Below are 22,792 nucleotides of genomic sequence, written 5' to 3' on the forward strand. Positions count from 1 at the left end.
AAAAATCAGTTCTTTTTTCTACTGAATTGTTATTTTTTTATTATCCTGTGTAATTCCTGCAGCATCTTAGGATGGCTGGCTTAGCTAGGACAGTACAAACAGTGAACAGGATGATCCAGAGGTTTGAGTGCCCCTGTTGTCTTCCTGCAATGTTGGCAGTGGAGAAATGAAATCCATGCAGTCCTCGTTCTTCCTTTGGTTTTCTACAGCTCAAGGCAGTGAGGAAAGATGAGATGAGAGATGGGAGCTATTCCTTGCCTTTAGTTCTGAAGGAAATATAAGTGTCTACTTGTAAGTGCCCCACAAATCAGTTAGAACCTCAGCTGAGGCCTAGCTGAAGCTGTGGACAAAATTCCTCTTTGTTTCAGAAAAGCTGCTGTTTTTCATTCCAGAATTTAATTATTTCTCTCCTAGCCTGTGTATTACAGTGAACTCCCTTGGAAGTAATGAAATCATAGGAGTGGAAAACGCATGAAAATGAAATCCAAGCCTGCCAAATCTTTTTGCATGTCTAAGAAGATTATATTAAAGAATATAATGTCATAGTTCTCATTTCAGCAGTATTGGCCAGTACAATTATTAAGGCTGCTAAACAGCTAATTTTAATCTTGAGACTAAAATGACATAGGTTTTAATTGATGGCTACCTCTCACTCCTGTTTGTCTCCTCCAAGTTAAGTAGATTTTCACATGCTGGTGACGTTGAGAATGAGTGTACCCGCGCTGTTGTTTTTGTGCAGATGAATAATGTGACACCAGAATATTGTCTGGACATCATACAGAAGTTTGAAGTGTCAGAAGAAAACAAGAAGCAAAATGTTCTTGGGATTGAAGGTAAAAGTTTTGGTTTCAGAGCGAGTTTTCCCTTGCCATGCTGCAGTGGAGTGGAAGTGCTTTGATGGTGTTTGGTGAGGCTTTTGCTGTCCCCTGGATCCGCAGTCGGGAGTGTGGGTGTGTTTTGTGAGCCAGGGGGGAGATGTGAGTAGGTGTGGGGAGGCAGCAGCTCTCAGGCATCCATCACACCCTCAGGAGTGGGGCTGGATGCCTGAGGCTGTGGGGATTTATTGCTCACTCTCACAAAACTCTCCTGTTCCATGCAGGTTATCTACAGCCTGCTCCCAGGGAGGTTATGAAAGCCAAGGGTTCATTCTGCCTTGGCTCTGGGGATCTGGGATCCTGCACAATCCATTCTTCTATGCTTCTGTGAAATAAAGAACAGACAGTTGCATTTTCATTGGGTTTTAATACCTGACTCCCATTGTTTGCGAAAGCAATTGTAAATTGTATGTTTATTCAGAATCCAATTTAGTATCAAATCAGCTCAGAGCTGAGATGAAATAGATTAAAAGCCCTGGTGTGTTCCTTTGCCCAGAAGGAAGCTTCTGTGGAGCAGCATAATGTACATGGGGACGCGGGGAGGGGGGAAGTAGGAATTTTCCTCCACATGGTATTTAAATCCTGGGTATGGCCTCCCTTCAACAAGCTTCTGATGTGACCCAGGGCGCTGCACTCAAACTGAAAAAAGGAAAGTAAAACAAACAAGCTGTGACACTTAAACAATATTTCTGCAAGCATTTCTGCTCCTCTTAACCTGCTGCTGCAGCTGCTTTTATCTCTGAGCTGCTTTCGGGGCTGCTATTGTTTGCACTGTCCTTTGCAAATATTTTCCACGTTTCATTCTCAAAGGAGGTATTTTTAAAACTTTCCCTGTTGGGCGCTGCTCTCATTTAGAGGGTTATAAATGAAGTACCATCTTCTTGAATAAACTGGTGGGAAAAGGAGAATTGTGAAGTGAAGACGATGGGTCAGTGACTTGGCTGCTGGTCCAGGGCTCTGCTTTGGTGGCCGCTGCCCTGTGTGCCCATCCCTGCCCAGGGCAGTGCCACTCACAGCCCAGGAGTGCCAGGAGGAGCTCTGTTGAAAGCAGAGGGGGGTTCAGAGCCTGCCCCGCCCGGCTGACGCCCCTGTGCCCGCAGGCTTCACCCGCTTCATGCGCAGCCCGGCGTGCGAGGTGTGCAACCCGCTGCACCGCCACGTGCACCAGGACATGCAGCAGCCCCTGTGCCACTACTTCATCGCCTCCTCCCACAACACCTACCTGAGCGGGGACCAGCTGCTCTCCCAGTCCCGGGCCGAGATGTACGCGCGCGTGCTGCAGGCCGGCTGCCGCTGCGTCGAAGGTGGGCTGCAGCGGGGCTGCAGGGGGGATGCATGGGGGCTGCATGGGAGCTGCATGGGGGCTGCATGGGGGATGCATGGGGGGCTGCAGCGGGGATGCATGGGGGCTGCATGGGGGCTGCACAGGGGATGCAGGGGAGCTGCACGGGGGCTGCAGGGGGGACTGCACGGGGGTCTGCACTGGGAACTTCACTGGTATTGTAAATGCAGGCGAACCCAATGGAAGAAATGACAATGTCTGACTCAATTCAGAAGGCTGAATTATTTCTTTATTACAACTATGCTAAAATACATTAATATACTATATAAAAGGAGGATACTAAAACTACATACTACTTGCTCTGACTCTGACACAACTCATGCCCCTCTCTGAGAGTCCAGACACTCTCCAGTGGGTTGGATTGGATTGGATTGGATTGGATTGGATTGGATTGGATTGGATTGGATTGGACTGGATTGGGTTGGGTTGGATTGGATTGGATTGGATTGGATTGGATTGGATTGGATTGGATTGGATTGGATTGGATTGGATTGGATTGGATTGGCCATCAGGCTCAAACAATCCTCACCAGAACCCAACCAAGCATCACCCCAGGGAAACAATTCCCCAAACACATTCCACATGGGAAAAACAAGGAGCAGAAATAGAAATTGTTTTCTCTTTCATTCCCCTCCATGCACCTCTATGAAAATCCTGAGAGAGAGAGATATGTGCTTGCCACACACTGGGGCAGCACCAGGGGCTGCACTGGGCTGCATGGGGGCTGCACCAGCCACGGGCTCAGGGCCACGCTCCCAGCAGCAATGCTGGGCTGCCTCAGGCACTGCAGCACTTTCTGAGCACTCCAAACTGGATTTTTCTGTTGGGAATGATCACCTTGGGCAAGCGTCACAGGCACCAGAAAATTACAGAATGGCTGGGGTTGGAAGGGGCTCTAAAGATTATCCAGCTCCATCCCCCTGCCATGGAGAAACATAGGGATCACACTAGATTCTTGTTTAAGCTCTGAATGATTTAAATAATAACAAAACATTAGTGTTTTTATGTTAGTATTTTTCTTTTCCAGCAATAAATAAAGTCTTTTGGCAAAGTTAGACTCAATATTAATTTTTTATGGCTAGCATTACAAAAGGTCATCTGAAAAAAAAGTATTGTTAATCTCTATTTAAAAATTAATTAGAGAAAATGAACCTGAGAAAACTGGGTGATTCCTTCTGCAGAACAGCTCCCAAGAACACTCGGCAGTGTTATTTTGCTTGACCTCTGCAGCTACTTCAGAGCCCAGGGAATAGCTCTGCAGCTTTCTCCTTGGGAAGTTCAACTGCCTGTAGAGGCAGCAGCACTGACAAGATTGGTACAAATTCAGGGTACAGGCATTCATTAGGAAAAACATTCTTATGCTGGCCCATTCTGCATGTGCTGGATTTGATGTTACTCTTCATACAGTCAGTTATAAAGCTGCAAGTTAAACTGGGAGTGGGAAAAGATAGATTCTTCTAAAATAGTTTGGCTTCAGAAGCAAAAACTGCATTCCCAAGCTAGCTTTGGGAAATATGTAATATGTCAAGTACTATTTGACATATTACACCTTTGTAGTTTTATATAGGAGGAAAAAGAATAATACAAGGGAAAAAACAGTTTAGCATGCAGAATTCTCATCTGACCTAGGAAAAGACTGTCCTGTTAGTCTGAGCTCAGTTGGCAGGTCGGGGGAGATGGAATGGGAGGTGCCAGGAGGGGCAGTGAACCCCTGTATGGTTGAGCAGGTGAGCTCTGCTGGCAGCAGGATGAGACTGGGGGCATCTCTTAATGTGTGGCTTTTCTGGTCTTAACAGTGGATTGCTGGGATGGCCCAGATGGGGAGCCAGTGGTGCACCATGGCTACACCCTGACTTCCAAAATCCTCTTCCGGGACGTGGCAGAAACCATCAATAAATACGCCTTCATCAAAAACGAGTAAGTGTGGAGCCAGGTTTGAAGCTACACCTGTTTTCTGTAGTTATTCCCACACTGAAAACAACCATCAAGCTCAGAAAGTGCAAATATTCTTTAAACACATCAGGGTTGATTCTGTTCCCCTGTTTATTGCCCATGCTGTGTTTATTATTCGGCAGCACAAGCTCTTCCCATCATTTGAGGGAGAGAGTTCTGCCTAAGTTGAACCTTTGGACCTTTTTGTGCTCTTAAATTCAGTAAGGCTTTGGACAGTCTGACACTTTCAATAGAACTTTCCACTCACATCCACAGGGAAATGCTCCTGAAAAATCGATACTGTGATGTTCTCTACCTACTGAAAATACTTTATTTTAGCAGAAAAATTGAAAAGCTGTCATGTATAATGTGAGGAAATACTGAGATGTGGGGTATTGTTCTGAATCTGTTTCATTTGCCATGGTGCTTTATAACAGTTTATTATGAAAACTGTGGACTTTACCCATATATATATATACATATACACACACACACAGAGAAGTCTCAAATCATGAGTGGGTGTAGAGAATTTTGAGTAGTTTAAAGAGAATAAAAGGAAAATACTTCCTTTGCTTTAATAAAAAACACCCAACAATGGATTTTTGGGAAAAAAACAACCAAGCCCAAAAGGTTGGTGTTATTGATGGGAAGTACAAGGTGGTACTTTCAAAACTGAAGGAGGTGGTTGTCATTGTTTGGGTTAGCGTGGGATTCCTTGTTATAGAACCCTGGGGCTGCCAAGAGTTTAGGAAACATTGGGGCAGATCTGTGGAAGAACTGAGCTGTTCCATTCCGGGTGGGGTGGTAAGAGTGCAGGTGCTGTCTCTCCACACACAGCTGTGAGGCTGTCTGGGGCTTTGTTTCCAGGTTCCCAGTGATCCTGTCCATTGAAAACCACTGCAGTATTCAACAGCAAAAGAAGATCGCCCAGTACCTCAAGGAGATATTTGGTGACAAACTGGACTTGTCATCTGTGAGCACTGGAGATCCCAGACAGCTTCCCAGCCCTCAGGATTTAAAAGGGAAAATCCTAGTGAAGGTAACTTGCTGCTGGGCATGTTCAGAATGCAACAAAAGTCAGCTTGTGATATTTATTGTAGCTTTTCTTTGGAGGACCAGTTCATATCCCTTTAGCATCTAAACATTATCTGACGGTCTTTCCTTGGACAAAGTACTTTAGAGTGATAGAAAAGTGAAGCTTTCCTGCCTTTCCCCTCACCCAGCTCAGAGCTGTAGTCCATGGGATGAGCTCTTCATGGTTCATCTGCTGTGTTTATGAGAGAAGAGCAGCTCAGGAGGAGCTGGAGGAGGCCCCGGAGCTCTGTGCAGGATTAATTGTGTGAGCCTCTCACTCCAAACTGATTTGCTCTGAAAGGAATTCCAAAGGCCAGGATGGATAGAACAGGGAAGGAGCACAAGGCAGAGCTTTGGGAGGGTGATTAATAGAGTTCTGCCCTATTAGATTGTCTAATTCATTTGGACACAGGGGGGCAATTACTTCTGTGTGAACTCTCAGGATGCTCTGGTGTTCCTGCTGTCCTTGGCATCAGTCTGGCTGCAGGGATTCACAGTTTGTCTGATGTTAGTTTGATCATGCTGCAGTGCACAGGACAGAGCTGACCCTAAATTAGAGGTCTTTGAGTGCTCAGCCGTGGTTTTGCATTTCATGGCATCAGTTCTGTGGGGTGGCTGCTGGTGAAGGAGCTGTGCACACACGTGGGGCTGCTCTCTGAGGGACCCACAGGAAATCGTGTGGAACATCGCTCCCGTGAGAAATCCCAGGGCACTGCCCTAAAGGCAGGAGAGGCTGGGTGCTCCGGGCTCTTACCTGAACTTCTGAGCTGGATTTTCAGCACGTCTGAGGTTGTCATTTCAGCTGATCCTCAGCTCTCACTGCTGGAGCCCTGTGGGTGCAGACTGCTGTGGAGCTGAGCTGTTTTCAGAATGAGAAATTCTATCTCGAGCATCACAGGATCCCTGCACAAAGCCCTGTCTCCCATCCCCTGCTCAATTTAAGCAGCTCTGTTGGAAAAGATAAAATCAGATTTAGGAATCAGTACCTGGTTGAGAAGTAAGCCAGCTTCTCATCTTTTTGCTATTGTTTTTGCTTTTTTTATACATTTTCCTTTGACAGGCAGTATTGATTCACTAGCCAAACAATTTCAAATAACGGCATAATTTTCATCCTGTAAGTGTATACAAAGAATCATTCTAGTAACACTCAGGGATTTAAGCAAGTGTGAAGGTACCAGCATGAAGTGAATTTGACCTACTCATTAGCAGCAGCATTATTAATTTCAAAATGCAGCCTAAAAATCAATCTTCTGCATTTCTGCAGAAATCCTGAATGTCATTTCTGTCTCCCCCTGATGAAGCAGGTAGGCTGAGAACATTTCTGTGCACAGGAGCAATAGCACAGTTTAGTAGGTGATTTATTTAGGAGCAGATGGTAAAGCAAGAAGAGCAGACTGGGTGCACTAACTAACACTGACCACATTTATTGGGGGTGTTTTTTCCTCATTTTAGGGTAAGAAGTTGCCCTGCAGCCTTGGAGCAGATGCTGAGGAAGGAGAGGTTTCAGAAGAGGACAGTGCTGATGAAATTGAGGATGACTGCAAATTAAAGCCCTGCTTTGTATGTGCACACAGTCAGCTCCCAGAGTGTGACAGCCTTGCATTTCTTACATGCACACCCCATGTCCTACTTAGAGCTGTTAGCAGAGTTCTTCATTCCTAAGTTTTTAATTCCTGTGTCAGGTTCATGCTGTTCTATAGTATTCATTTTTATTTTAAGTGCCTTATGTAAGAGACTGGTTTGAGTCTGTATAGTCTGGATGACTGTTAACATAAATTGCTTCCTTTTTTAACTGTTTGGAGCAGCAGTCTAATGCTTAGGGTGTCTGTAAGTGCATTATCTGGGAATTCATGCTCTTCTGAAAGAGAAGATGGGGCTTGTGACAGCGGTGAGGCAGAGAGAGCCCATGGCCAGGTCCTGGGGGATCTGCAGGGGGACTCAGAGCTGAGCTGGGAGGACTGAGGGGAAGAGGAGAAGGGGAATGGCAGTAAAAGCCACAGGAAGAAAGGGCAGAATCAGGCAGGATTGTGCAAGGAGTCTTTTCTGGCAGGGGGAAGGAAATGGGAGCACTGGGTGACCCTCAGTGTGTAATGGGATGGACACAAACACCTACTGAACTGGGTTTCCTGGTGTCTTCCAGAGCAACGGTGCAACCCAGCACCAGGTGGAATCTTTTATACGAACGAAACTGGAGTCTCTGCTAAAAGAATCCCAGATCAGGGACAAAGAGGATCCTGACAGCTTCACTGTGAGAGCCCTGCTGAAGGCAACTCACCAGAGTTTCAGTGGGAACCTGAAGCAGGTACGTGGGCTCTCCCAGGAACTGAGGAAATGGATAACAACTCCAGGGGCATTAAATACAGAGTGAATTTTCTGTGGAGATGTGCCTACTCTGGAACCTGTGTCACAGAGCTCTTTTCTGGGAGTTACTGTGTAATTGATGGACCAGAAAGGGAGCAGCTGGGATATTTTTGGTGTTTTTTTAACTGGTCATTTATTTTTCCTTCATTACTGGTCTGCCTTTGATTTTTCCCAAATAATTGCTATTAAAAGAAGTAAAAATCTGCTAAAGATTCTTTCTACATGTTACAGAGACTTCCAGCTTGAGCTCTGAGCAAATCTCTGAACACGGGTTATTGATTTTGCTGGGCCCCCAGCGCCCTTATCATGAAAGCCCAAAGTGACTCCAGCTCATAGCTGGAGTTCACAGCACTGAAACACTCACCCAGCTGAAATGCTGGGGGAATATTCTTCAGTTTTGTTTTGCTCTTCAGAAGATGAAGGGCTGTGTGTTTCTGACAGAAGAAGTGAGATGCTGCCGGGAGTTATCCAGCTGATGTCTGGGGGCATGGCTGGGAATGTGGAACTCAGCCTGCAGGCTGCCTATGAGAAGTCCACTTTTATCTGCTAGGAGAGTCTTTTTCCTCTCCCTTTTCCCTTTGTGGCTGCTTTCAAGAACACTCAGACATCTTGGTTTGTTGTTATTTGCCTGGTTTTGCTAGACTGCTTTTTCTACATGGTTTGTTGTTGTCTTGAGTGCTAATGTTAGTATTTTTCTTTGCAGTTAGATGGTTCTAAACTATGAAGTGTACAAAGAAATTAGAGAAGTCCTGTAATGAGATTTTGGATTTCAATTTGTTCACAGATCAGACTTTAACTCACTTTGTCTTATTTGGAATAATTTTACTTTCCTAATAGTTAACCAGGGTGACATACAAGAACTTGTATGAGGTTGAAATGCTGCCTTTTGGAGGCTGTAGCAGTCTTTAAAGATATTTCTGAAGGTATTTAGTTATGCTTTTATTGCACTTTTTCTGCACAGAACTTGGACACAAAAGAAGGTGGAAAAAAGTCTCATGGTCGATCATTAATGGGGAACTTCGGTAAACACAAGGTGAGTGAAATAAATGAAAGCTGAGGTTGCTGTTCTAGGACTGGCAGCATTCCAGAGACCCTGGCAATGTTTTACTGCTCCAGACAAGTGTGGTGGACATGGAACAGCAGGGAGGGAGCCTGTGTGATTACACTTGGTGTCATAATTCTGTTCAGAAGGTTGAGAACCTTTAAGACTAAGAAAAACTTACTTACATAGCTAAAAGATCACCTTTACTCATGCTATGGAATTGCTGATTTTCTGATCAAACTTGCAGAAGCAGAAGAGCAGCAGAGACAAATATCTTGGCATATCTTGATTTCTAGAGAGCTGACAGTGCCTGGTTTAGTCAGGGCCCAGTTTTGCTGTGTCGCACCCTGGCCAGGGCCATGCTGGGACTGCCCCTGCTCCCCTGAGGTTGGCAGAACACAGAAATAACCCTGAGACTGGCAGCACACAGAAATGACCCTGAGGCTGGCAGAACACAGAAATAACCCCTGAGGCTGGTGGCACACAGAAATGACCCCTGAGGCTGGCAGCACACAGAAATAACCCTGAGACTGGCAGCACACAGAAATGACCCCTGGGGCTGGCAGCACACAGAAATAACCCCTGAGGCTGGCAGCACACAGAAATGACCCCTGAGGCCTGGACAGCACACAGAAATGATCCCTGAGGCCTGGGCAGCACACAGAAATGACCCCTGGGGCTGGCAGCACACAGAAATGACCCCTGAGGCTGACAGCACACAGAAATGACCCCTGAGGCCTGGGCAGCACACAGAAATAACCCCTGAGGCTGGTGGCACACAGAAATGACCCCTGAGGCTGGCAGCACACAGAAATAACCCCTGAGGCTGGCAGAACACAGAAATGACCCCTGAGGCTGGCAGAACACAGAAATGACCCCTGAGGCTGGCAGAACACAGAAATGACCCCTGAGGCCTGGGCAGCACACAGAAATGACCCCTGAGGCCTGGGCAGCACACAGAAATGACCCCTGAGGCTGGCAGCACACAGAAATGACCCCTGAGGCTGACAGCACACAGAAATAACCCCTGAGGCTGGCAGCACACAGAAATGACCCCTGAGGCCTGGGCAGCACACAGAAATAACCCCTGAGGCTGGTGGCACACAGAAATGACCCCTGAGGCTGGCAGCACACAGAAATAACCCCTGAGGCTGGCAGCACACAGAAATGACCCCTGAGGCCTGGGCAGAACACAGAAATAATGCCCTGAGGCTGGCAGCACACAGCTGCTCACAGCCACAGCTGCAATCCCTGCCATGGCACAATGTGCTCGGTGCTGCTGTCCCTTCCCCACAGCAGGAACTCTGCTGGCCCAGCCAGGGTCACTGGTGTCCCTGGCGCTGCCCAGCCCAGCTCAGTGAGGGGAGCCCCCATGACCCACCCTGCCTGGCTCTTTCCCCACAGAGAGCTGCAAAGGCAGCGGCCAAAGCCCACAGCGCCTCGGACGATGAGGATGGCCAGCAGCACCCCCCGGGCAAGGAGCCGGGCCAGCCCCACAGGTGAGCTGAACCCCTCAGGTAAGGGCAGGGCTGCTCTGCCATGGCGGGTGGGGCTGTGCCTGCAGCAGGTGTCCCGTCTGTGTGTCACTGATGTGCCTGTGTGTCACTGTGGTGTCTGTGTGTCACTGATGTGTCTGTGTGTCACTGTGGTGTGTCTGTGTGTGTCTGTGATCTGTCTCTGTGTGTCTGTGTCACTGTGGTGTGTCTGTGTGTGTCTGTGTGTCACTGTGGTGTGTCTGTGTGTGTCTGTGATGTGTCTGTGTGTGTCTGTGTGTCACTGTGATCTGTCTGTGTGTCACTGTGGTGTGTCTGTGTGTGTCTGTGATCTGCCTGTGTGTGTCTGTGTGGCACTGTGGTGTGTCTGTGTGTGTCTGTGTGTCACTGTGATCTGTCTGTGTGTGTCTGTGTGTCACTGTGACGTGTCTGTGTGTCACTGTGACGTGTCTGTGTGTGTCTGTGTGTGTCTGTGTGTCACTGTGGTGTGTCTGTGTGTGTCTGTGTGTCACTGTGACGAGTCTGTGTGTCACTGTGGTGTGTCTGTGTGTCACTGTGATCTGTCTGTGTGTGTCTGTGTGTCACTGTGGTGTGTCTGTGTGTGTCTGTGTGTCACTGTGACGTGTCTGTGTGTCACTGTGACGTGTCTGTGTGTGTCTGTGTGTCACTGTGGTGTGTCTGTGTGTCACTGTGACGTGTCTGTGTGTGTCTGTGTGTCACTGTGGTGTGTCTGTGTGTGTCTGTGTGTCACTGTGACGTGTCTGTGTGTGTCTGTGTGGCACTGTGGTGTGTCTGTCACATGTGACAGCTCTCAGCTGGGCTTGCTGTGAGCCCACTGTTTGGGCTGTGTCACCTGTCACAGGCTGCAAGCAGCAATTAGCTGCAGAGCAGTGTGACAGTGCCACTGCTCATGGAAAGATGCCAGGCCCTATCTCACCCGCTGCAAACAGAGCAAACTGTGCACGTTAAAGAAGGTGCGTTACAGCCCAGGCAACTTTATTGCATCTGAGAATGGGAAAAAAAGCAATCAAAAAAGTGCCACTGAGAATATGTCTATTCTCAAGGAAATGCTCCTTGGTTTTGTCTGGAACAGCCATGGTGCAGCCATTTCATTATGTTTTAAATGAAAAATTTTGTTTGTGTGGATGGGCTGTGGAGATAGAGAGGAGCAGTCATCCCAGAACCCTTTCCAAGGAATTTTGCCTCACAGGGCTCCCTGCTCACAATTCTTCATTTCCTTGCTGTTGAAAGGAGCAGAAAGGGGGATTGAGACACACCTTCAATGCTGCAAGTGCCCGTTTGTGTTTGCTTTAACCCAGCAGGCTCGCCCGCCGCAGGAAGACAGTGAAGCTGTGCCGGGCCCTGTCGGACCTGGTGGTGTACACCAACTCCGTGGCAGCCCAGGACATCGTGGATGATGGTACGGGGCTGGCACAGGGCTGGCACGTCCCTTGTCACCCATGAGAGGAGGGGGCTGAGTGCTGCTGTTGGGGTGGCACAGGGCTGGCACATCCATTGTCACTTGTGAGAGGAGAGGGCTGAGTGCTGCTGTGGGGCTGGCACAGGGCTGGCACATCCCTTGTCACCCATGAGAGGAGGGGTCTGAGTGCTGCTGTTGGGGTGGCACAGGGCTGGCACATCCCTTGTGAGAGGAGGGGGCTGAGTGCTGCTGTCAGGGTGGCACAGTGTTGGCACATCCCTTGTGAGAGGAGGGAGCTGAGTGCTGCTGTTGGGGTGGCACAGGGCTGGCACGTCCCTTGTCACCCGTGAGAGGAGGGGGCTGAGTGCTGCTGTTGGGGTGGCACAGTGTTGGCACATCCCTTGTCACCTGTGAGAGGAGGGGGCTGAGTGCTGCTGTCAGGGTGGCACAGGGCTGGCACGTCCCTTGTCACCTGTGAGAGGAGAGGGCTGAGTGCTGCTGTTGGGCTGGCACATCCCTTGTGAGAGGAGGGAGCTGAGTGCTGCTGTTGGGCTGGCACAGGGCTGGCACGTCCCTTGTGAGAGGAGGGAGCTGAGTGCTGCTGTTGGGCTGGCACAGGGCAAACCAGAGCCCAGCAGGGCACTCCCTGCCTGGCAGTGACTCCTCTGCCCCTGCTGCCAGCAGAGGATTTTGCTGCAGGCTCCCCAGAGCTGGGGTCTGCAGGAGGAAAGGCCCAGCAGGAGCTCCTGAGCTTGGGCTCTTTAGCTGGAGCTCTCACTTGGCTTTCCTTTCAAGTCTGCAGACCTGAGGGGAGAACAGCAGAGCCTCCTGGAAGGGGGAGCTGCTGCCCTTCAGCTCCCCAGGGTGCATGGTTTGTGTGAGACACGTTCTATCCCGGAACACCGGACTCAATCCCGCATTGCCCTTGGCTAACAGCCAGGGAACGAGGTCTGGGCTCAGGCCCCGTGCCCTGGGCTGTTTGTCACCTGTCTGTTGGTTGTGCCGTGGCACACAGGCTCCACAGGGAACGTGCTGTCCTTCAGTGAGACCAGAGCCCACCAGGCAGTGCAGCAGAAGGCTGAGCAGTTCATGCTGTACAACCAGAGGCAGCTGACCAGGGTCTACCCCTCAGCCTACCGGATCGACTCCAGCAACTTCAACCCTGTTCCTTACTGGAATGTGGGCTGCCAGTTAGGTAGGAGCTGCATGAGAGACTTCCTTCCCTTTTGGTGTGTATGTGCCTAGTAATATTATCTTTATTAATGGCTCCCGACTTCTCTCTTTCAGTGGCTCTAAACTACCAGTCTGAGGGACGTGTGATGCAGTTAAATGAAGCAAAATTCAGGGTAAATGGCAACTGTGGTTATGTCCTCAAACCTCAGCAGATGTGCAAAGGTAAGGTGCCAGTGTAGTTATCACTGTAGCTGCCAGGCCTTTCACAAAGTGTCCTTCACAGAGAAGGCATAAGAAAGGAAAGTGCAAAGAATTATAGAATCTTTCATATTTCCATGCACTCATAGCCCTTAAACTTGCACCAGTGTGCAATCTCTTACTGTGCTCATATATATATATATATGTATATTTTGAGGTCTTTGCCTTATAAGCACGAGTTTAAAAGAAGAAATAGGGGTCCTAGGATGACCAGCTGCAGGAAAGTAGAACAAGCTCTGCAGTGGCCCAGGAGCAAGTATCCAGGGCATGGACAGTTCTGCCTTGGAATCACATAACCAAGAGCTTCTCCACTCAGAAAAAGTTGCAAGAAAGAGGAGGAGAATTTTAAAATTACTAAACAGCTGCTCCATGCTCATAGTTTTTAATTTCTGACTGAATTTGTCTGTCTGTGTGAGTCTTGGGGGGTGCTATTTGTTATGTGTATCTTTTTCCTTTCATTCTTGCCATCTGTCAGGCACATTCAACCCCTACTCTGCTGATCCGCTTCCTGCCAGCCCTAAGAAGCAGCTTATTCTGAAGATCATCAGTGGGCAGCAGCTCCCCAAGCCTCCTGACTCAATGCTGGGGGACAGAGGAGAGGTGAGGTCCCAGGGGACTCTGCAGTGACCTGGCAGTGTGACACAAACCTTCTCCTCATTCAAACACACCAGTAAATTTCAGATATTGTCAAGCTTTTGGTCACTACATACTACACTTCCCCCAGCCTGTGTCCTACTTGTGGTGTTTAAGAAGTGATTTATTTTGTATTTTAAAGGGTGACCTCTATGAAAATTAGTCACAGCTGTCCATAGCTCTTGATGCAAACCGTACATCAACATGGGCTTCATGGAGCCAATTCCCATGATAGTGCTGCTTGAAAATGCATGTCAATCAAAGGGGTTTGAATTCTCATATGAATTTAAATCAACCCTCTCCATTAATTTTTTAAAAATTCACCTTCATTTGTATGACTGGCTTGCTTTTAAAATATTGTGTTTTTGAAAAACAGATAATAGATCCATTTGTTGAGGTGGAGATTATTGGGTTACCTGTTGACTGCTGTAAAGATCAGACCAGGGTGGTGGATGACAATGGTAAGATAATCTAAGTGATTTCTTCTTCTTAGAGTAAAATATTAAATAAGTATAAATGAATCAGCGTCTGTTATTGCTTTCTAAATTGCAAAGCATCTTATCTGATGAAATGAAATGATTGTATTTTAACAAATGATTTCTGCTTCCTGGACAGAATTTCTGGTGTGGAGATAAACAAGTTAGAGGTGGAGGGCAGGTGTTGTTCCCCACATTGTCTTTTAACTGAATTATTCCTTAATCTCCTTTATGCAGAAGTTCAAATCTACCTGCATCTATCTCAGGGCCTGCCTGGGTATCCTGCCAGCTCCCAGGCAGACTCATTTTGCTTTTAAAGCAATCCCAGAGGCAGATCTGCCACATCTAATGACTGACATGATGGAATTGTCATTGCTGCTGCTGCTTGTGTGCTGTGCCTCCTGGAACTGAGGCAAGCACTTGTGATGGACCTGTTTCCCAAAGTGTGTCCTGTTTGTCCTGCAGGGTTCAATCCTGTGTGGGAGGAGACCCTCACCTTCACCATCCACATGCCCGAAATTGCCCTGGTGCGGTTCCTCGTCTGGGACCACGATCCCATCGGGAGAGACTTTGTGGGGCAGAGAACTGTGGCCTTCAGCAGCCTCGTGCCTGGTGAGTCCCTCTGCTCTCCTGGCCGTGCAAATCCACCCTCAAACTCAAGGAAAACGTTACCAGCATGAGATGATAGATTTTATAAATCTTTGTCTCTGTGGCATCATGTGAAGCTTGGACAAATCTTCTGTTCTCTTAGGGTGCTTTATGCACCATTCCTTAAAGGAGTTTGGTTGTCTGTGCTTTTGGAAATCACTGCTGGTATGTTTTTTATAACTTGGATGCAATTGGTACTGGGGCTTGGAAAACCCGTGGGGACACCAGAGAAGTTTACTAAAGGCACCAGGTGGCTTCCTGTGTGCACATCACTTTTATAGACAGTCATTGCTAGCTGGGCATAAAATGCAAACTGCTGGTTCTTGGTGGAGGTTTGTGTGGAAATATTTCTGCTTCTGTTTCCCCAGGCTATCGCCACGTGTATTTAGAAGGACTGACAGAAGCTTCCATCTTTGTTCACATAATCATTAATGAGACCTATGGAAAGGTAGGTACAGCTGGAAATTTACATCTTCCTTCTGATCAAAGTGGATTTAAATGTACCTCAGAACCTCCCAGGATTTGTGTTGGAGTGCCCAGGAGGCTCACAGTGTGTGGGGGGGTTCCTTGCAGGAGACCAGCAAGGAAACTTCACCATACCATGACTCCACTCTTGCTGTGCACATACTGGCAGATGTGCTTACTGTTAGCACTTAACAATTACCTTGTCTAGGTACAGGAGGTAAATTTCTTCCATGTTCTAAACTAATCTTATTTTGGAAGTAGTTCTTGAGAACTGTAGCTGCACCAGAACATGATATTTGACAAACTGTTTTTAGCAGCTAATTTAATTAATTTAAATTAACCTAATTTTACGTTTTAGTGCATAGATTTTGTTTTTCTGCAAGTTTGCCAATTTTAGTGTCTTTAAAGTGAAACTGAAAGCACAGTGCTTTTTCTGTGTTTTCAGCTGCCCTGCCTTAGCTGTTTCCATCTGGAGATAAGCAGCACAAAGCAATTAAGGCCATGTTCAGCAGAATGCTAAAGTAAAATGGCACCTTAGCAGTGATTTAAGAAACGAAGATAAACACAAACCCCTGACCTTTGTGAGATTTGAGGTTGCAGAGGACACTCAGCCCTCAGTGTTTGTGCCTTCTGAGAGGATGCAGAGAATGTCATGACAAACACGAAACCAAAGTTGTGCAGCACCCACAGAAAGATCCGGGGAACAGACAGAGAACAGCAGAGAGAAGGGCCCAGGGCTGAGGTTTGCTCTTGTTCAGATCCTCTCCCAGCTCCACTTCCTTTCCCCTCCCTGATCCCATCAGATCATGGGATGCGATCACATCTATTGGTATGTGCACATCTGGGCACATCTGTGAGATCACATCCCTTGGGGACGGTTTGCAGGGCCTGTTTGGCTGCTGCCCTCGTAAGAACAAATGTGCCCAAGAAAACCAGCAGTGTAACTCCAGAGGGGAGGCAAGAGGAGCAGGAGGGGACACCCACTGGGATTGCATCTCTGTCCCCGGGTGTGTTCCCCTGATGCTGCTCTGAATGAACCATGGGCTGCGCTGCTGTTTCTCATAGGCTGAGTTTGCATCTGTGAGTGAGGAGATCTGCTCAGTTCCTGGGGGACACATATTACACTAAGAAATAGCTTTAAATGGTTTGCTGCAGAGTGGGTCTATTTACAGCTAATGTACCGTTACCTTATTTGCTTGTGTGGCAGCCTTGAAAACATTAGCCAAATGGATTTGCATTTCTTTTTGCCTTTCAGTGGAGCCCTTTAATCCTCAATCCCAGTTACACAATAATGCACTTTCTAGGAGCCACAAAGGTAGAGCTCATGAGCATGCACTTTGCACTTGCTGGGCACAGACTTTCCAGTGGTTCCCAATCGCATGATCTGCAGCTGCCAAACTGGAACCATTCTCCATGCAGGCTCTGACACATCTGAATATTGCTTTAATGAAACCCATGCATAGAAACTCCACGTTAACGTGCAGCCTGTCACCGCTGAGCACTTCCTGGAGCCTTGCCAGGTCCCAGCAGGAGCCTGAGCCAAGCTCTGCTAGCTGCAGCAGGCTGCCATGCTAACGGGGAGAAAGGCAGGCATGCATGCATCCATGGAGAGCTGTGCTGGGAGCTCCTTGCTCAGAGCAGCTGTGAGTGGCTTGGTGTGAGTTTGGTTTTTGCTTTGCTGCGTTCTGAACTTTGTCATCATCACTCATAAGCACGGTGAGAGCAGCTCTCTGCCTCGTGAGCGAGCGTGGGCTCAGGCCAGGCTGTGCTGTTGCCGTCCCTGCAGGGCAAGCAGCTGATGGGGCTCCGAGGGCTGTTCTCCAAGGCGCCCAAGGCGGGCAGCGCCGAGGCCGGCGGGCACCACGTGCGCAAGCGCTCCATCGGCGAGCGCATCCTGCGGCGCACGGCCAGCGCCCCGGCCAAGGGCAGGAAGAAGAGCAAGATGGGCTTCCTGGAGGCTGCTGAGATTAAGGACAGTGCCTCTGAGCCTGCAGACCTGAAGGACAAGGAAGGGGTGGTGCGGCGGCCGAAGCGCAGCTCGCAGGCACGTCCCGCGTCCATGCCCGTGGACAGGTTCCTCATGGTTGAGCTGCCCTGCCCAGCAGAGGACACTGCCCAGGAGGCCAAGGGAGAGGAAAGCACATCTGGTAAGATGCTTCCAAAATTACTTTTCGTGAATGGTCAGGGCTCCCCTTGCTTTTTCCAAGAGTACCTGATTTCTAGCAAGCGTTAAAACCAGAATCTATTACACCAAGTTTACTTCTATAGTCCCTGCTTCATTAAATCTCCAGAGGAGTGAATCACAGAGCTCAAATCTGGCATAGAAAGCCAAGAGGATTTGTGGAGAAAACATCCAATATATGTTTTTTTAAGAATTCAAACCCTTGCCCTTGTGAATGCTGCTCGCTGGTAGAAGAGCCAAGCTAAATCCTTGTCCTGTAACACTTTGCAGTAACCACATGTATAAACCAGTCTGGAGTCCATCTACTTGATGCTTTTGACTCAGCTTGAAGCATGCATCTTGTTTTCAAGTGTTGTGTGTTTTAACAGAGCTGTTTTGTTCTGTCTTTATTGCCACGCTTCTTTATAGTACAAATGTGACTAGGAACACAGCTGAAGGTAATGCCACGTGCAAGCTATGATGTGGTACCTCATTAACATTACTTACAACAAATATTACATCACCTGCTTGATGTAATAGACATTCCAAGGAAATTTCAATGAAGTGCCTGCAGTTGTATTTTTCCATTTATTCATGTCACTCAGATAATCTGTACTAAACCTGCATAACTCCATGATTAAGTTCTGTCACAACTGCCCAGTTTTGCGTTCTCCATTTGTCTGTCTAAGGACAAAAGAGCTGTTGGTAGACAGAGCAGAGTCTTGTATGCCACTAATATGTTTCTCATTTAATTTAGCCAACAGTGATGACAATACAAATGAGAAGGAAACAAGCTTGAAAGAATTGGGTTTTCCACCTTCGGAGCAAAACTCAAATGCTTCAAATGTAGCATCTCAGCTCAAGCATGAGAATGACCAGCAGGATTCTACAGCTGACTGTTTAGTACCACCTACACAGGAGCAACCTGAACATTTGGTTTTTGCAAATGGTGTAGCTCAAGCAAATCACCTTGTGGATTACCAGGAGAATAATCTTTCTGATGGAACTGTCCCCCTGATGCAAGACTCTGACTCTGAACTTCCCACAGAAAAATTACACCACAAAAACTGTGCAGACGGTAAAAAGGAAGATGACACAAAAGGATCTAAGGAAGGGAAGATCAGTCTCATGGGGACTTCTCTTTCTCAGAACGCAGAGGTGGAGAATCACAAATATGACACGAAGAAAAGCACTGCAGCACCTCTTTCCCTTTCTTCTGCCGTGTGTTCTGAGGGCCCTGACTGTCACTCCACGGTGGTCCTGCAGGACAGTGACATTTCTCACCTCATTGATGAAGTGTCTCTCTCGACTGAGAGCGAGCTGGACAGCGCTGTGTCCACTCTCATGGGGCAGCTCGATGGCACAGATGACCAAACTCCCCTTCCCCCTGTCTCCAGCCCCCACGGCAGCAGCAGCCAGACCCCCAGGGTGGGGGCTGCAGTCCCACACGTGTTTGCTGCAGACCTGAGCAGCCCCTGTAGGCACAACTTCACTCCCACAAAATCCAACAAATCCTCTTTATTCTCCACTCCGGACACAGCCATGTTCTCCAGCCTGGAGGATGCAGAGTATTCCACCTACACAATTATCCACGAGGCATCTCCAGCTTCTGAATGTAAGAGCCACGGGGCATTAGTTTGCAAGAAAAGATTAAATAATCTAGAGAGTAACTTGCCTGGCTCTTGTTCTTCATCCCTCTCTTTGCTAAATGCAAATCCCAAAAGGAACTGTGCTACAAAATCTGGACCAAGCTGGGAAGCCCCCGAGTGTACCAGCTCCTTTGGTTCCAACAGCCTGATCTTTGAGGAGGCACTGGGACCCCCTGTCCCTGGGGAGCGCTCGGACAGCAGCAGCCTGCAGGAGGTGGACGGGGACCGCCAGGACCTGCTGGTCACGGCCCGTGAGTACCGACGGGAGGACATGAGCCAGCTGGCCTCTCCCGTGAGCCTGCGGCAGCGGCAGGAGCCGGGGCACGGGGCTGGCAGGACCTCAGGGAGCTGTGACAGCGCTGGGGCTGTGTGGCAGCAGCCCTCGGGGAAGCGCCAGGCTGCAGTGCGTGTCCCCCAGCACAGCCCAGCCTGCCCCCTGCTCCCGGGGGCTCTGCCATTCCCCCCACACCCGGCCATCCAGCAGAGCAGCCCCTGCAAGTCCAAGAGTCTGGGAGACCTGACCTCGGAGGACATTTCCTGCAACTTTGAGAGCAAGTACCAGTACATCAGCAGGAGCTTCATCTCCTCGGGCTTGAGGGACAGGAAGGCGGCTGCCATGCGGGGCGTGAGACCGCACTCCACGGACGCGCTGACGGAGCAGCTGCGGAGGCTGCTGGCCCTGGAGCAGGAGGAGAGCCGGGAGCCGCTGTGCCCCTGGCAGCCAGCACAGGACAGCCGGGAGCCGCTGTGCCCTTGGCAGCCAGCACAGGAGGACAGCCCGTACCCCTGGCAGCAGCAGGAGGACAGCCGGGAGCCGCTGTGCCCCCGGCAGCAGGAGGACAGCCCGTGCCCCCGGCAGCAGGAGGACAGCCCGTGTCCCCGGCAGCAGGAGGACAGCCCGTGTCCCCGGCAGCAGCCGGACGAGCCGTGCCCGCGGGCACTGGTCAGGAAGCTGTCGTCCCGCAGCCAGAGCCGGGTGCGGAACATCGCCAGCCGCGCCCGGGAGCGGCAGGAGGCGGCGGGCCGGCCCAGGCCGAGCGGCGGCGGGGCCGTGCCCGCCGTGGTGCTGCGGAGCAGGGCCGGGCCGCCGCCGCTCGCCGCCAACCGGCACTCCACCGGCTCCTGCATCGGCTCCTACCTGCGCGGCCTGCACGGCTGCCCCGCCGAGCGCCGCGGCGTGCCCGAGGGAGCCTGTGCCGGCCTCGGCTGCGCCGAGCTGCCGCTGCCGCCCGCCGCCCCCGAGCAGCCCGAGGTCTATTTCCTGCTCCGGCTCTAGCGGGGCTGGCACGGCACGGCACGGCACGGCTGGCACGGCACGGCACGGCACGGCACGGCAGCGCTGCCGCAGCCCCAGGTGTGTTTCCTGCTCCGGTTTGTGCCCGTGTCCGCGGGCGTTCAGGTGCCGTTCCTGCCGGAGCTGAGCCGAGCGGAGCCGCGCTCCCTCCGGCCCCAGCCCTGACCGAGCCCGGAGCGTTTGCACCGTGTGAGGCCGTGCTCAAACCTGACTGCACTGAACCAACGCTGCTCTCCTTGCCTCTTGTCCTCCTGCTCGCAAAAACACCTCTGGTGGTCGCTCTTGGGAGGATTCTCCAAAGCACTGTGCTGTCTGCAATGCGGGACTGGGGCTTGATTTGCCCAACAGGCAGCGACCCTTCGTTAGCATCACTTGTTCTGAATTGTTATTGTTGATTTTACATGTTTTCATGTATGAACTGTGGTTCTGCAGCAAATGGTTTGTAGAATTAGGGTTAGTCCAGATTTGTGAGTCTGTGTAGATTTGTCTTCTGCCCTCTCTACAAAGTATGAAAACAGTTGTCTTCCTTTTTGGTTACTGTGTTGATTTGAGACAGAGTGGAATGTGGAATTCTGCTTTTAAGAATGAAAATTCATAATTTTAATTAATTTCTGCTTATTTTGTATGTATTTTTGCTGTTGGTTGTGTGAGTAGCTTGGGTACAGTAGATCCATTTTCTGTATATTTGTAATTTTATTGCTAAATTGTTGACCGTCAGTGGAATATTTAAACTGACATGGTAGAGTGACTATTTTGACTGTTCACCTTTTTCTATGAAGGCTGAAAGTGAATTGGGTGAAAGAATCTCAGACACCTAAAGCTTCCCTGTAGGGAACAACATAGCTTTATTTTGGTTGGAAGATACTCTTTGCCTTTGCTGTAAGTTTTTCTGATATGTCAAAGATGTACCTTTTACCTCTTTCTTTTGTAATGCAGAGTATTATTATTCTTGAAAACGTAATTAAAATAGATTTTTAAGCACTTGGTTACACGTGTTCTGAAAAAAAAAAAAAAAATCTATCCAAACAGCCTGGTGCTGAATCCAGCAGCAGTTAGTGGCTGCACACATCTGTCTTGGCTGGAGATGCCAGGAGGGAAGATCTTTCATTTCACAGGTGGTTCTGGGCTGGAGTGGCAGCTGAGCTCTGCTCTCCTGCTGCATCACGAGCCACAGTTGGGTTTGTCCGACTGTTCCACTCAGGCTCTCACACAGGGAGTGGCTGTGGTATCACCTGGGAGAGAACAGTGGATTTTCCAAACAAAAACCCTCTTTCCATGCAGGACCAGAACCAGACACTGGATTTACCCCTTCAGCTTTGGACCTGGGTTTCTGTCTCACAGCCAGGATGCAGTTTGGGAGGTGAGACTGAGGCCCAGCAAAAGTGCCTTGTAAGGAAGCAAATGAGAAAATCTCCATTGTGGGAGGAGAAAAAACTTGCTTTAATTGGAATTAATTTATAAAATTGTATGGTGCTTGCAGGAGGTTAGGACAGATTATTGCAGCAGTGTTTTATCACATAATCTCTTATACTCTTAATTTTAGAAGTTAATCCAGATGGGGACAGTTTTTTGTGTGACAGTGACATTTGACTAATGGAGCAGGGCAGGGTTTCTGTAGTGCAGCTGAAGCCAAATACAATCAGCCTTTAAATATATATATATAAAATATTTCTTCAGTTTTTAGTTTAAATGAACAAGATTAATTTTCTTTCACGGAGTGGAAGCAATACAAACAAAGGTACCTGCTGCCAGGCCAGCTGCTCCCGTGAGGATTTTCCTGCCGTGAAGTGTCCTGGGGTACCTGAAGCACCTGCTGACCCTCCGGTGCCAGGTGATGTGGTGGTACTGGTGAGTACTGGGATGCCAGCCCCGGGCAGGGGTGGCACACTGGGTCAGAAATGTTTGTGTCACTGTGGGTCGGGGCTGCAGCAGCGATTTGGGGTCCCAGAAAATCCAGCCTGGGGGTGGCATGCTCTGTGCAGCGACTCCAAAACTCCCTGGCACGCTTTGGGAAAGCTGCAAATGCCTCCTTCTGCACTTTGTGCTCTGGATCCTGAGTGAAGGGATGCTGAGGGCAGAAATTCGGCACCCCCAGAGCTCAGCCTGGAACCTCTGGCCACATCTGGCTGTGGATCCCAGCAGCATTGTACAGAGCTTCTGTCCCACCTTCTGGGTGGGACAGCCCAGAAATCTGCACTTCAGACATCTAGATGGCCATTCAGTTTTAGCCTTCTCCCAGAATTAATTAAACTGTCTAGACAAGGCTGCTGCTTGTTGAAAATCCATCTAGTGAAGAGTTTTTTGGTGCAGAATCTGCACCAGCGCAGAATAAAAATCACTTCAGCTTAGTAAAGGCTAGTGGCTCCCATCCTGGGTTAGCAGGCTTAAATTGCTTTGCTAATTCATTAAAGAAGGCATAAATTAAGCTGTTCGAGAATCTGCAGAGAACAGATGGGTTTGGAATATTACTTTTGAGAAATTATATATTTCTAATTC

The 22,792-nt window shown here is 49.1% G+C and overlaps 1 protein-coding gene across 7 annotated transcripts in view; it reads left to right on the forward strand.

Annotated features, from left to right (window-relative positions):
* Positions 1-21,277, forward strand: part of PLCH1 (phospholipase C eta 1) — a 57,393-nt gene extending 36,116 nt beyond the window's left edge. For 3 of the 7 annotated variants that reach the window (XM_030280378.4, XM_072933409.1, XM_030280381.4), the window contains 18 exons: positions 740-833; positions 1,976-2,179; positions 4,014-4,134; positions 5,017-5,188; positions 6,676-6,783; positions 7,364-7,525; positions 8,546-8,617; positions 10,031-10,125; positions 11,439-11,539; positions 12,555-12,734; positions 12,827-12,934; positions 13,446-13,570; positions 13,980-14,064; positions 14,545-14,691; positions 15,096-15,175; positions 16,448-16,507; positions 16,979-17,339; positions 18,111-21,277. In XM_030280378.4, the coding sequence (XP_030136238.4) occupies positions 740-833; positions 1,976-2,179; positions 4,014-4,134; positions 5,017-5,188; positions 6,676-6,783; positions 7,364-7,525; positions 8,546-8,617; positions 10,031-10,125; positions 11,439-11,539; positions 12,555-12,734; positions 12,827-12,934; positions 13,446-13,570; positions 13,980-14,064; positions 14,545-14,691; positions 15,096-15,175; positions 16,448-16,507; positions 16,979-17,339; positions 18,111-20,278 (4,443 nt within the window). In that variant the 3' untranslated portion in view covers positions 20,279-21,277. Of the gene's footprint in view, positions 1-739; positions 834-1,975; positions 2,180-4,013; positions 4,135-5,016; positions 5,189-6,675; positions 6,784-7,363; positions 7,526-8,545; positions 8,618-10,030; positions 10,126-11,438; positions 11,540-12,554; positions 12,735-12,826; positions 12,935-13,445; positions 13,571-13,979; positions 14,065-14,544; positions 14,692-15,095; positions 15,176-16,447; positions 16,508-16,978; positions 17,340-17,782; positions 17,812-18,110 lie in introns of all 7 variants that reach the window. The other 4 variants (XM_030280384.4, XM_030280380.4, XM_030280382.4 and 1 more) reach the window with 4 other exon arrangements.
* The last annotated feature ends 1,515 nt before the right edge of the window (positions 21,278-22,792 follow it).

Source organism: Taeniopygia guttata, chromosome 9 (assembly GCF_048771995.1).
Source record: "Taeniopygia guttata chromosome 9, bTaeGut7.mat, whole genome shotgun sequence".
NCBI classification, from domain to species: Eukaryota; Metazoa; Chordata; class Aves; order Passeriformes; family Estrildidae; genus Taeniopygia; species Taeniopygia guttata.